A 14,961-nucleotide genomic window follows, 5' to 3' on the forward strand; every position below is an offset into this window, starting at 1 on the left:
TATAAAAAAAAAGATCCTTGAATTCCATGATAAAACTAGGTAGTAAACTTCTTAATACCTTTTCAACTACCTTTTGATGAACAATACATTCTCCAAAGGTTCTCATTTTATTAACAATAATAGCAAGCCTTGAAAAAAACTTATGAATCGACTCATCGCCTTTCATAGAGAATGTTTCAAATTCTGTATATAGTGTTTGGAGCTTGACTATGGTGATCTTTTTATCACCATGAAATTTTGACTGTAGTATGGTTCATGCCTCCTTTGACTTAGTCGCATTTACAATTCTAGGAAATATGACATCTATTACAGTTTGTTGCAACACCAACAATGCCTTAGTATGATTCTTGCGATTTTCTTTAGCATCACTTTTCTCACCATTTTTCTTTCCTGATTTGGAGGCATTTGCTTCTGCATAACCATTCTCAACAAAATCCCATAAATCTTGTGAAAGATAAAAAAATATTTTTATGCTTCAAAATTCATAATTCTCACCATTAAAAATTGGTACCAAAGACTGATAAATTCTACGTGTTTGAGTTACTGGCCATTTTTTTTACCTTAATTCAATTCTCTTACCAATGACTACTTGTACAAATGGTCCCTTTCTTTTCTGATCTAAATCTGCCTGCTCTGATACCACAATTGGTAATTCTTTGTTATTCACAAAATAACCTGCTAAAAAAGGAGAGAGACGTGCGGTAAAGATGGAAAGGCTACTTCTTATATTGATTTTTCAAAAGATTGCATACACATATATAGACTTTGTTACTTGGCACACACGTATCCTCTTGTAACCACTATTTCATGATTCACGTAGCCATAAAGTTACTTTTCCTAAAAAGTAGAAACCACCCAATCAACTACTCCACTTCCTAACTTTTAGCATCCAATATTCTACCCTTAACTAACCACAACACCACTACATGGTAACATCCTACAAACATAAACTCACATTTGTTCCCTAGACAGGTCTTAATTGCTGATTTTCTAAAGTCTAAAAGAAAGAGACGGAGGTTAGTATGGCGGGTCTAGTTGCTCTCGGCATGGAGAATCATCTGGTTTGAACACAAACGATGCATATTCAGGAACGAGATAAAGAGACCGGATCACCTACTTCAGCAGCTGAAATGGGAGATCACCGGTAGAGTTTGCAGGAAATGGCCAAACCAGGATCTGTGTTGGAATGGCTTTAACAGGGTGTTATTTTGACGTCTGGGTGCTGAATTACCTCTGTCCAGACTCTTGTTATTCAGTTATCGCTGTTCTTTTGTTTTTTAATTTGTGGTGGGTGAATCACTATCACTTCTACATGCTTCTGCATTCTGACTAGTTTCATAATGAAATATGTTTTCTGTCAAAAAACAAAACAAAAAAAGAAATCATAATGTACAGAGTCTACAGACCAACAGAGGTAACGTAGAACATGACCAAGGTCATGAACTCCAGCAATTTCTGCTAAATGCTTGACCAAGTTCTTAAAATTCCTTTTTTTTCACTTTAACAGAAAGCGGAACATCAGAATTCATGCACTGGTCATGTTTCACTTGTCACGTTCCAAACGCATGCCAATTAAACCCTGAAATTAATCATGTAAGCCCTGCCTGCAGAACAGACCACTAATGAAAGATACAGAAATCAATCAATATCTAGAAGATACGTGGATGAGTATTGAGCTAGATATCACGTCTTCACATGTTGCATGGATGGATCTAACATGTGGGAAGCAGCGCCAGTTAACTTGAGAATAATATCACAAGTAACCTTCTCTCTGTTCTCTGTGTTAACAGTGAAATTCAGCTTGGTTTCTGAGTCATTGATATGAACCAATTGGAATCCGTAGCTTTACTATACTCACAGACAAATGTTCCTTAGCTGCAAGTCCATGTACAGCTAAACAGAAAAGATTGGGAAAGTCCTCGGCCATTGGCCGAAGAAGCCACTGAAGATGCATGGAGATTGGTGCTTCAAAAATCTATGCAGAAAAGGTCTATTGCTTGATCACGGATCAGCATGGAGGTGCACGTCGCTCCAAACTCCTTCTTCTTGTTCCAAGAAAACCCTAGCTGTTTAAGTTCACTTCACAGAATGCAAGAAAGGTGGCACTCAAATCCTAGTTGAATCGGCTTTCATGTCTACACACAATGTTAGAACTTACCACTTTAGAAAAGGGTCACGGATTCACATAAAATTCAACCAATCTTGATTATTTTATCTATTTTCTCTCACTATATAATCCAATCAGTGTGAAGCATTCCTCCAAGCGTCCAAAGATGGGGACTCCAAAAATGAGAGCTTTGTTGATCATTTGCATGACTATTGTATCTTCAGCCTCTCCTATACTGGAATGTGACTCCTGCTCACTGCCCAATCTACCACCCACTACCTATATCCCTCCACGTAAAACACTTCCGCCAATTGTAAGGCCTCCAAACATAACTATTCCATGTCCACCTGGAGGAAGTGGTGGTGGTGGTGGTGGTGGTGGTGGTGGTGGTGGCGGTGGAGGACGAGGTGGTGGTGGTGGCAGTGGAGAAGGAGGTGGTGGTGGCCAATATCCAAGTTACCCACCTTATGGTGGTCGCAGTGGCGGTGGTGTTGAATATCCAAGTTTCCCACCTTATAATGGTGGCAGTGGCAGTGGTGGTGATGATGGCGGTGGTAGTGGCCAATATCCAAGTTACCCACCTTATGGTGGTGGCAGCGGCAGTATTGGTGGTAGTGTTGGTGGTGGCAGTGGCAGTATTGGTAGTAGTGTTGGTGGTGGTGGTGGTGGTGGAGGAGGAGGAGGTGGTGGTGGTGGTGGCCAATATCCAAGTTACCCACCTTATGGTGGCCGCAGTGGTGGTGGTGTTGAATATCCAAGTTTTCCACCTTATAATGGTGGCAGTGGCAATGGTGGTGGTGGTGGTGGCGGTGGTGGTGGCGGTGGTGGTGGTAGTGGCCAATATCCAAGTTACCCGCCTTATGGTGGTGGCAGCGGCAGTATTGGTGGTAGTGTTGGTGGTGGAGGTAACCCACCTTATGGTGCTGGCAGCGGCAATGTGGGTGGTAGTGTTGGTGTTGGTGGCGGCAGTAACCCACCTTATGGTGCTGGCAGCGGCAGTGTGGGTGGTAGTGTTGGTGTTGGCGGCGGCAGTAACCCACCTTATGGTGGTGGCATTGACATTGGCGGTGGTTATGGTGGTAGTGGTAGTGGCCAGAATCCCAGTTACCCACCTTACGGTGGTGGCAGTGGCAGTATCGGTGGTAGTGTTGGTGTCGGCAGTGGCGGTAACCCACCTTATGGTGGTGGCAGTGGCAGTTTCGGTGGTAGTGTTGGTGTTGGCAGCGGTGGCGGTGACCCACAACCTTATGGTGGTGGCATTGGTAGTGGTGGTGGTGGTTATGGTAGAGGCGGTGGCGGTGGCAGTAGTGGCCAATATCCAAGTTACCCACCTTATGGTGGTGGCAGTGGTGGTGGTTATGGTGACGGTGGTGGCAGTAGTAGCCAATATCCAAGTTACCCACCTTATGGTGGTGGTAGTGGCAGCAGCGGTAATGGCCAGTATCCAGGTGGTGGTGGTGATGGCCGATATCCAATTTACCCACCTTATGGTGGTGGAAGCGGCAATGGCGGCGGCAGTGGCAGTGGCAGTGGCAGTGGCAGTGGTGGTGGAAGTGGCATTGTTGGATATATGCCACCTGGCACTGAAAAGCCACCACCATCTACTTCGTCTCCAACGTGCCCCATCAATGCCTTGAAGTTGGGTGCATGTGTTGATGTGCTTGGTGGGTTGGTGCATCTTGGGTTTGGTGAACCAGAGCATGCCTGCTGCCCTTTGCTTGAAGGGCTTGTGGGGCTAGATGCTGCTCTTTGCCTTTGCACATCCATCAGGCTCAAGGTTTTGAACCTTGTTCGCATATACATCCCTCTTGCTCTCCAAGTGCTTGTAACGTGTGGGAAGGATCCCCCTCCTGGTTTTGTCTGCCCTGCTTGAATTGCATTGCTGCATTGGAGTTAGTTAGTAGGTTTTGCTCTCCCTTTTTTTCTTTTCTAGTTTCATGTGGAATGTCAGTCCTCTAGGAGAATGTTGAATAAATTTATCTGGTGGGTTTCTCTACTTCATCTCTGTGGTTTAGTCTGGGACTGTTGGGTTCTGTAAGTTTGATAAGTTGGTGTAGACCGCTCGGATCTTAAATAATAGTTCATGCTTTGTTGCCCCAAGACTCTTTCTTTAGCAGGTAAATTACAAAAGTCCACCCCAATTTTATATGTTCACGAAAATCTGCGCAGCTCTTCAGTTATTACATGTAGCTGTCTGGAATTTTCATCTTTACTACAAGATATGCATGGTTCTCAAACCGATGGAGTTTGATGATTGTTTATTCAGATAAAATAACTAAATAAACAACATGATTTAATTTATCAGCGTGGGGTAAAAACTAATTTTATACTTGCAGCAGCTATATGAGTAATGAGATGCACTAAGACAAGCAGACAACATAGGTGGCAATGTGCAATAACTAAAAGAAATTGAGACCTTTGTAACTAATTGATAAAGTCGGTGGTTTTCTGCAATTTACCTTTGTTTAATTACTCAAACGCCGAACTGCAAAAGTCAAGTTCTCCTCATGCGCGATATTTGTCGGGAAAATTTTCATTTAGAAGCCAACCTTTTTCTCATAATTTCTAAACTAACCTCACCTATATGAAATTCCAGATATTCATCATAGTTTTTCTGAAAACTGTCAAATAGGGGCCTCATGTCAACATTCAAGATCTTGACAAAGCGTGATTCTTTTTTGATTTTCTGTATTGACCTCTGAAATTAAAAAATACTCATTCTGCTTCATAAGAAGAAAAAAAAGATATATTTGAACTATTGATGATGAAGGTTATTACTGTAATTTGACTTATGAATTAACAGCCAATGAACAATAAAGGCAGGCCCTTGTTTGGCGGTTTGCCTGCCCAAGTTGGTGCCACAGCAGTTTTTTTTCAGATTTAAGAACCAGTAGAGATCTGGCAGAATGAGCCCCAGCCAAAACCAGAACCACGCTGTTGTCTGCCATATTTGGCTAGGGATGTCAGTGGATCGGGGGAAACTGGCCCCACCCTGTCTCGCCCCATTTGGACTGGAGATGGAAAACATGAGACGGGGATGGAGGTTAAAATCAAAACCTGTGCGGGGATGGACTTACTTTCCTGGCCCTGCCCCGCCCCCGCCTTGCCTTGTCCCCAATCATTCTTTAGGGATGGCAATGGACCGAGGGAAAACGAGGTCCCGCCCGCCTTGTCCCATTTGGACCGAGGATGGAGTACATGAAACGGGGATGGAGGCGGGAATGAAGGTTAAAATCAAAACCCATGTAGAGATGGAGGTGGGGATGGAGGACAGGATTTTGATACGGGGCGGGGATGGAGACCTTGTCCCCCGCACCTGCCTCAGTCCACTGTCATCCCTATATTTGGGCCCTATAATTCATCTAGAAAGCCCCCCACTAGTTATTATTCAACCTTAGCGCGAGTTTTGAACCTGCAACGTCCCACCACAGGGAGACGTGCACTGGCATCTCCTACCAACCATGCGGAGCCCTGAATGACAACAATGAGTCATGCATCAAGGGGAAGAAGCGTTTGTCCCTTCATGTAACCCAGCCAAGAAGAACATTTCCACCAAACGGGTTAATTGGCATGATAAGCCTGAGTTGCCAGCAAACACCAGAGTGCTGGAGCAATCCAACAACAACAATGAAGAATGTTGTCAGCACGGCAAATCTCCAAATACATTCAACAAATTATCTCCAATGAACTTGAGTTGCATGGTGTTTCAGAAGCATTATATATTAGTAGATTTAGCATGCTAACAACATCAACTAGTTGATCCTCCATCAGATCTAAAATACAGAACCGCAGAATGCAACCTGTGTTCTAACCGCACATCACAACTGATACCTGTGTAGGAAATGTTACAACGACATTGCAAAGAAATGAAAGACATTGGAAGTGAAGGGTTTAAAGAAATGATGAATTAGATTCCACATGCGCACCATCCATCATCAGATCTTGATTTTACGTATGGCGCCTTCCAATGTATTCTTGAGCAACATGGCAACAGTCATGGGACCAACACCACCAGGAACAGGGGTCAGCCATCCTGCCACCTTCTTTGCTTCATCAAAATCAACATCACCAACCAGACGGTAGCCTGACTTCTTACTTGGATCATCAACAGCATTTGTTCCAACATCAATGACTGCCGCACCAGGTTTGAGCCAATCCCCTTTGATCTAATAACATAAAGAATGAGAAAAGCATTAGCATGGCCGCACAATAAAATGACAGAAAACAGTACATGCAACACTGATTCTCAATCAAGTCAGTCCACCTTCAATTGCATTTCATGAGACTGAAGTGGGGTTAGCATTGTTCTTGTGTAAGATAATTTCTGTTGAATAAGCATTTGTAATCACATAAGGATTAAATACAGGTGTACAATTAAACCAGGAAATATTTCTAAAAAGGGAAATAACATCATTTTCTTTTACATGATGAAGAGCACAACTAGCACAAAAAAGGCTGTTTCTCAGTATAGCGAGCAATTAGCACCAAAAAGACCCTTTCTCAATATAGTGCACTGAAAACCATCATGCCTGAAAATAGATTTGTGTCTTGGCCTTAGTATCATCCACCTACAATTATGACATATCAGCCATCTGGCATCTTAGATTGCCCTCAATTCTAAAACCAAACAGGTTCACCAAAACATTGGGAATCCAGACTTGGAACATGAACTGCTTGGCTTACCAACAAGGAAATATTTTATTCCGATCACTTCACGAAATTGGTTGGAGCTATCAAGAAATAAAAACTTCCAAACCTATTCCTCCATGAATGCAAACCTGAGATCCAAGGAAATTTTGCTACTACTTAAAAAAGGTCAATTGCCAGCAGCTTGTCACATGATTTCCCTAGAAATTGGTTCTCTTGATCACTTGCATTTTAAGCAGACCAAACTTTGCAACAAAGAACAAAATCATTCAAGATGTAAAGGGCCCAAATCGCTCATTCTTCCAAATGCCGAACAATTAGATGAGAAATAGAAAAGTATAAAGAGCTCCTATTTGATATTTTACAACATTCCGCACTTGCAATGGAATAAAACACGAAAACCACTTTAACTTTAGAGGGCGCCTGAGATCCACCATCTTCCAAAGTATAAATGAAAATTGAAACAAAAATCAATCCATTAATTCACACCTAACAATAATCAGAAATAGACACTAGCAGACAAACATAATCCACACACACACAATGTATATGGCATCATGTACATTTTGGTATTTTGCAAGCAAAAACAACAGTTCCAACTAAAAGATGGAATACTCTTATTGGTAACTTAACACATAATGCAACCAATAAAGTGACTCTTATAAATGTAACACACAAAGTATAGAAAGCCTAGAAACTTTAGCTGCAACACCTAGTAAATAATCATGCACATCTGCAGCCCAAAGTATTTTAAACAAGGATTTTTTTTCAAAGCAGTGTCAACTAAACGCATCTCATACCATCATTGCCTGCCCAGCAGCAGCTATTACAATATCTGCTTCACGAACAATGCTATCAGGATCACGAGTACGAGAGTGAACAACTGACACCGTTGCATCAGCTTTGAGAAGCATCAATGCCACTGGCAGCCCAACTATGTTACTACGGCCAACAACAACTGCCCTCTTGTTTTTTATTGGGATTCCACTCCTGGATAATAACTCAAGGCATCCCTGCAGAGAAATGAGAAGTCATGAAGAATTGCAAAACAGGAAATTATGAGCATGCTTATTACATCGTGAACCATTCTGACCCAGGTTACAAGTGAAAATGTGCAACTGATGTTTTAACTTTGCTCATGAAGAATGGATAAAATACACTGTCTAATTACTTTGAAGAACAGATATACCTTTGGAGTGCAGGGTAGAAACAATGGTTCTCTGCCTTTCATTGCAAGTTTACCAATATTTAAAGGATGAAACCCATCAACATCCTTCTCAATGCAGATTTCACTCAAGACTCTCTCCTCATTTAAATGTTTCGGCAAGGGAAGTTGTACAAGTATGCCTGCATATGCAATAAACGAAATTTGTGATAAATAAAATTGATTTTCTGCACCAGTGTCATTAGAACTGTGCCACATGTAAGGATCTGTAATCAACAATTTAACTGGCAATAGGTACAAAAGAAAAAGAAATGTTTCGTACAGCTGGTCGGGTGAACGGTACATAAGATATCGTGGGTAATTTTGCCCTTTCTTTTTTGTACAGTACAATAATATGTTTGTTAGCTGCATATATGAGATTTAGGGTATGTTTGGTTTCATTCAAATGTGATTTGGATTCTCATGCAAATGAGAGAATGAATCTCATTTGCACAGATAAACAACATGTGATTTGGAATCTCATGCAAATAAGAAAAGGAATGTGATTTGAAATCACATTTGAAGTGACTGTCACTGTCATGTGATTCCAAATCACATGGTGGAATATGTGATTTGAAATCATATGACTTCAAATCACATTTAATTCCATCTCATGTGATTCCAAATCACATGAGATGCAACCAAACACATTCTTGAGCTCATATTTCAGTCACTTAATTTAAAAAAGCTCCCAAACTACGCATCGAGGAAAATTGGAGATGCTTTATTCCCCATAGTAGCTAGTTAGCAGGGAAGGTTATCCAGTCCGAGATGTCAGCATTGAAAATTAAGTCATTTACTGAAAAAAATGCTTCAGAATTTTGACTCACTTTGAATGGTCAATTATAAAGTCTACCAGCATTTTCTTGGTATAATGAAAGTAATTGGTCACTCTTCATCACAAGTTGGAACTTGTTAATTGTTTTACAAATATAGATGAAAATCCATCTACTCTTGCCAACCTAAGATAAAAGTTTCAACCGGAGGCCAGCCAATGTGTGGCCGGTGATGGGGTTTTTTTCCCTCGGATTATGCAAAAAAAAAATCATTTGATAAATCATAAAATCGCATGCATATATGTGAAGGTTCAGGGTTCAGGATGAGTCCTGAAGATACTTTCTAAGTAAATAAATTAACAAAAACTTGGACTATACTATACACTATAGCAACATATATCAGCCTGACATGAACATGCAAGAGTAATGTAATACCATGCACATCAGGATCAGAATTGAACTCATGAATTTTTTTTATTAGTTCTTCTTCTGATACTTCCTCTGGCAGGTCAACACCAAATGACTTGATGCCAACCTCAGCACATGCTTTCCTCTTCATATTTACATAGCTTTGGGAGTCTTTCCTACTCCCCACAATGATAACAGCAAGCCCAGGCACCTTTAAAATAACATACACATCAGACTTAATAGATTCAACATAGTATATGGATTACATCCAAGAAACTTGCACAAGGAAAATGCTACTAATTTAATTGACTTTCAACAAATTAACAAGAAAAGAATTTCATGAGCTCAAGTTATTGTCCAACCAGGATAGAAATGAAAATATATGAGGATGTAGGATCAGTAATAGTTCCATGAAAGCTAATACATGAGAATTTTGTGTGCTACAATTTCAATGAATCTGGTGTGCTATCAATCAATGTTACTGCATAAAGCCACAACCACTTTGATACTGGAAAGGTGAACATATACCTAATAGATACCAATGATAACACACATAGGTATCACCATGCTTCAATTCCTAATGTCATATAGCCATGGTATGTCAAATAATCAATGAAGCAAAAATCATCAAGCACATCAAATTTGGCAGTCTGAATTGCACCTTGAAAACAAATATTGAGCAAGATCATGACAAAGGGAGAATCGTGCAGGTTAGAAACAGGCACAAGAAGTTTCCAGTGATCACTCAAAAAGAATTAAAAACATAAGCAAAGAAAAGAACATGAAAGTTCAGTCTCAGTCATAAGATCAACCATGTACACACATAAAAAATCACTTCCAGAACTGGCAAAAGCACCCCTAGCATAAATCACATAAAAAACTAAAAATGCCTAGCATATCTATTGGGGTAAAACTATTAACTGAAAACCTCAAAATTTCTTGATCTTGCAGAACCTTCTTCCCAACATATCAGCAACTTGATCTCGTGATCATACATATAATGTCATGAGAACCCTTGATTAAGCCTTCTCTAAACGAGGCAGCAGTCCTCTACAAGTTTGTTCTTCACAAAATACAGATATGCAGTAATATGTATGAATGCATGCTTTTCCCTGTATAGCTTCCCAGCAGTTTATACCAATTTCTTGATTTAGTTCTTGTAAGCCTTAACATTCTTTAAGTGCTGATTAGGAAGGGTTGTGCGGAAGCCTAAGCTTCATACATCTATACCAGGTTCAAGCACTCGATATAGCAACAGAAATTTGCTTATTATACATGTTATTCAACAAGATTACCACCTAATACTGTGAGATAAGCAGAAGATAACTTTCTATCGCAAAGGGATCCAACCAAAGGTGCAGCCAAATAGACATATATTCAAGTGACAACAATTAGCAAACAGCATTCGGTTCCCTAATCTAATCTTTGAGAAGACAAGATTCAATTCCCTAAGCTAGCCTCAAGTATCTCAGTGCTGTGTATAGAGCACCTTAATGTAGCATCTTAGAAGGACAATATCAATTGCTTATAAGGTCAAGTACTCGTTTTTTCTGCAAGATAGGTGGCTCTTTGTTACATAAAATCTTGACCAAGATGCTCGTAGTGATCGGATCACTGTTTCATGATTTCATCATCCTTTACAACAATCTCAACCGTATAAAAAGCAATCAATTTTCCACTCCTGACAAATAGGATATGATACCAGAGGTTCTCGAACATCCAAGGGCCTTTCTAACAATACTCTTGGCGGTAGCTTTAGTCCATGCATGATTTTCCCAACTCCTACTTAAACGATTTCAGGTGCCACACACCACTATTTGCCGCAAGACTATTAGGATATCCACAAATCTTTTACTTTATGAATTTGGTCAAAACCTTTCCAAAATTAAGATTGACTACATCTGTTTGCAACTGGGCTTGCCTTGCACCTTTTGACTTATTGTTGCAGCTGAACCTTCAAATCATATAACCACCTGCAACTGGCAGTTTTCTTTTCTTCAACTTAAGAGATCATTTTTTTTCAACAACAACCGTTCAACACATAAATGGTTTCCTTCATTTGGACATTAAAGAATGCCTAATTTTCAAGTCGCTGGGTCGGGTATGATAAGATGTTCATTAACATAATGTGGGGCATGACCTGCATAAACAAACTCATCGTAACGCTTATACAAAGGAGGGAATAGCTCGTTGGGACAAAGCAAATAAACTGAAACAAGATCAAAACCCAAAGGTGGCATTAACATTTTGTACCAAACACCACGTTTCAAGCCAATAGAAAAATACCAATCATGATTACAATTCTTTGCCTTCAAATTCGATAAACATCTGAATCATACCAACAATGAAAAATTGATTCTAATCTACAGTGGATCAATACGACTTAATCAAGATGACCACCAATAGGCATGAGTAGAAAGTCGATGAAACGGGGACGAACAAGAAGATGGGGGCGGGCTTACTTTGCCGTATTTTTCGGAGAGACCGAGCACGTCCTTAGCGATTTCGCTGCGGATGGTGCTGGCGACGGCCTTGCCGTCGATGATGATGCAGCCATCCTCGCCCCCTGACGCCATCTTGCCCGCCCAACACTGTTATTATCATCTGTCCCTTCCGTTTCCTCGTTATTTATCCATCTGGAAGCGAAGAGCACAGTCAGCGGTTCGGCTCGTGTTCCGTTGGCTCATCTCGGCAAGCCCAACACGACCCATAGGTGTTCGGCTCAACCCGGTTCGTACAATAAATGTAGTTTACATCGTATGATATAGTCTATAACAAATCATTGAGGTATTTGGTTTGAGAGTAATGGGTCGGTGCTAAACAGCGTGCTAAATAAGTTTTTCGGGCTTTTTTCATTTTATTTTTAAACTCTGACCGTACAGATGTGATCTATATACTGGATTTTATAGGTTTCAGCTCTTGAAACGTTTGATTCCAATACATGGGTAGGTTTTTATAAAGTTCAAAAAATCAACGGTCCAAAATCTTTGTGAATTTTGGAGGCTCCAAACATCATTTTTTTCATCGAAAACACATGATCCAGGCGTGGATTCTTAGTAAACCGATCATGCCCAACACATTTATGGGCCAGAACCGCATAAAAAGCATAAAAAAAAAACGAAAAACCCATTTAGCACGCAGTTTAGCACCAAATTTGTTTAGCACGAACCCATTTTCCTTGGGTTAGGTATGATATTATTGCTGGCAGATATGAAACAACCTATTTTTGCAAATATATTACTTTTAGCTTTTAAACGATGTATTTTTTCTTTAAACAAGCCAGCTTGGACTCGACTTGTTTAGCTTGGTTGATTGTTGAAGACTCGTGGCTTTTAGAACATTATGATATTTTTATGTGCTAATTATTTTTGGCGTACTCTGGCAAGGGAAACAACATTTGTTGTTAAATTTTAATAGAAAACAAATTTTCCAAGTAAAATACCTTGGCGAAAAAAGTAGCCATATTCTTTTTCTAATAAGCATATTTTGACTTATTTGTCACTTATTTAGCACATGAATTTACCTGCATCAATACATTATATTATTTTAGTATCTCTTGGATCGGGTCTTATAGCAGGAGGTCTATAGGTGATATTATTGAGTCATAACTTTATTTGAGTTAATTAAGGGTCCAAATATTAGGAGTTCAAGCCATTTTCGGTTCAACATTGAGGGCCAACAGCACTAGTCTAGTATGTAATCATGCATTCAAAAGGTGCTAAAAAACATTCATGAAAAGCATCAATGAGTTTGGTCTTAACCCAAAGCATAGGCCAAGTATACCAACCAATGTTGTTCAGGTGAATAGGCTGAAACCGATTCTCAAGTAAATCGTTCGGAATCGGTTAAAAATAATTAAAAAATATTTCATGTCAATCATAACATGACACGTGTTAAAACTATTAAAATAATATTTAAAAAATAATTTTAAGATTTTTTTTAACATTTATTAACAAATAGCACCATTGATACCAACTTCAGGTTGTACATGCAAAGCATTAAGTGGTTGGTATAACTACTTTCATATGCATCGGTTTTCTTTTTCTTTTTCTTTTATCTGATTCAGATTCTTTGGGGGCATTTGAGTCAAAAAGTGGACGGCCAATGTGATGTAGCAATTGATTACCCGGTCCAACTGTGGTAGATGGCATCATGTGGTACCCATCTTTTTGAGGGTAATGAGATAGCTGGACGGTTAGGTCACACTATCATGATTGAGGGGAGGGGTCAGCCGCTTCTGATTGAATATCCAGACAAAATCATATCTCAAACCTGTTTGAGTTTTGTCAACTCGAATCATACTTGGGTCAGTATCTTCAATTCTCATACTCGGATATTCGGTTGAAGTGTGTTGCATTCAACACAAACCCAACCCATTGACAACCTTAATTTATAGATAAGCTATCGATGTCTTTAGGGATGGCAGGGGGAAACGGGGGCCCGCCCAGTGGCGTAGCTAGGATTCATGTGAGGGGGGGGGGGGGGGGGGGGGGGCAAACAGGGGTGTAAGAAAAAAAAAACTGGTTTGATAGTTGGAGGGGTCGGGGGAAGCGCCCCCGATTTTTTTTTTAAGATAAAATAAAAAATGGCTACAATTATTAATAAAAATTTAATTCATATGGACAAATCAAACTATTTGCTGCAGTCAGGGTTGGGCTAGGACTGGGCTAAAAAAATAGATAAAAAACTATTTCATATGGAATCAGGACTGGGCTTTTAAAAAAAAAAAATTAACTGTTTTCGGAGGCAGCTGAGTCCTGCCCCCCCCCCCCGCTCCGCCTATGGCCCGGCAGGGCCTCACCCACTATGGACTGAGGATAGAGGAGATGAAACAGGGATAGAAGTTAAAAATCAAAACCCTTGCGGGACGGAGACCAAGAATTTTTTTGCAAACTTGCGATGCATTAGGCTGTTCAATCTGAACAGGCTGGGTACCAACACTTTTTCACGTGCTGAATGGTTTTATTGACACATTCTTACACTCAATGCATTTTTCACTCAATAGAGTTCTTCACTAAACATGCTTCATTTCAAAAGCTTGAACTAAGACACCTACCACACTTTTACAAAATGTCTGGTGCCTACACTACACTAGAACATAGTTTCAAATATCACTGATAATTTTGAAACATAAATGGTTTTATTGCTTATAATAGCAGCTATCGCCCATGTCATATGTCACCATTTTGGTCATACGTCCATATGACACAACCTAGACACCTTTATGATACATTGACACAGACATGTCCATGTATGGACATTATTTTAAGATAGTAGTTTCAATAGCTTTTATTAATGTTTTGATGAATTGTTTTTATAAATTACAAAAAAAAGTTCATGTGCTATTATAAAAAAAAAAAAAGAACTGGCCTGTTAAGCGTTGTAGATAGTCATACAAATCCATATCCAAGTCCAAATCCAAACCCATGAATAGGAACAGACCACTGGATCACAACCTGTTCAAATAAAGTTTATTTGGTATCACTTTAACCCAAACCCGAGCCAAATCCGAACTGTTCGCCTCCGGGGTGAAAAAGGATCGATTCTCGGACCTCAGATCCAAATCCAACAGATTGTTCTCTTCCTTACCCGCCACCGCTTCACTTTCCCGCTTCTTCTTTAACGTCCATAATTCCCTCCTCTTTCAAGTTCGGACTCTCTCTCTCTCTCTCTCTCGAGCCCCTAATTTCTTTTCCGTCCCGATCGGAAATACAAAACCCTAATCCCTTCAATCTCTCCCTCGGAACCCCTTAGATTCTTCTAGAAGGAGTCCAAAAATTCCCGGTTCGTTCGATCGAGGTACGATGGTCACCCAAATT

The 14,961-nt window shown here is 40.1% G+C and overlaps 1 protein-coding gene across 1 annotated transcript; it reads right to left on the bottom strand.

Annotated features, from left to right (window-relative positions):
* Window positions 1-5,811: 5,811 nt before the first annotated feature.
* LOC149819411 (bifunctional protein FolD 2-like) lies at window positions 5,812-11,749 on the bottom strand. The gene is made up of 5 exons (XM_089985968.1): window positions 11,605-11,749; window positions 9,170-9,353; window positions 7,944-8,101; window positions 7,555-7,767; window positions 5,812-6,273 (listed from the first exon to the last, which is right to left on the bottom strand). Exons 1-5 carry the CDS (start codon window positions 11,716-11,718, stop codon window positions 6,043-6,045), a joined length of 900 nt encoding a protein of 299 aa, XP_089842094.1. The 5' UTR covers window positions 11,719-11,749; the 3' UTR covers window positions 5,812-6,042.
* Between the last annotated feature and the right edge of the window lie 3,212 nt (window positions 11,750-14,961).

Source organism: Nuphar pumila, chromosome 13 (genome assembly GCF_984573655.1).
Source record: "Nuphar pumila chromosome 13, dmNupPumi1.hap1.1, whole genome shotgun sequence".
Classification (NCBI taxonomy): domain Eukaryota; kingdom Viridiplantae; phylum Streptophyta; class Magnoliopsida; order Nymphaeales; family Nymphaeaceae; genus Nuphar; species Nuphar pumila.

Excerpts from the sequence above, each read along its gene's own strand:
- LOC149819411 (XM_089985968.1), bottom strand. The coding sequence starts at position 11,718 with ATGGCGTCAGGGGGCGAGGATGGCTGCATCATCATCGACGGCAAGGCC. Across the intron at positions 9,354-11,604 it reads TCTCCGAAAAATACGGCAAA|GTGCCTGGGCTTGCTGTTAT; the intron begins GTAAGCCCGCCC and ends GTTATTTTAAAG. Across the intron at positions 7,768-7,943 it reads TTCTACCCTGCACTCCAAAG|GGATGCCTTGAGTTATTATC; the intron begins GTATATCTGTTC and ends ATTTCTCTGCAG.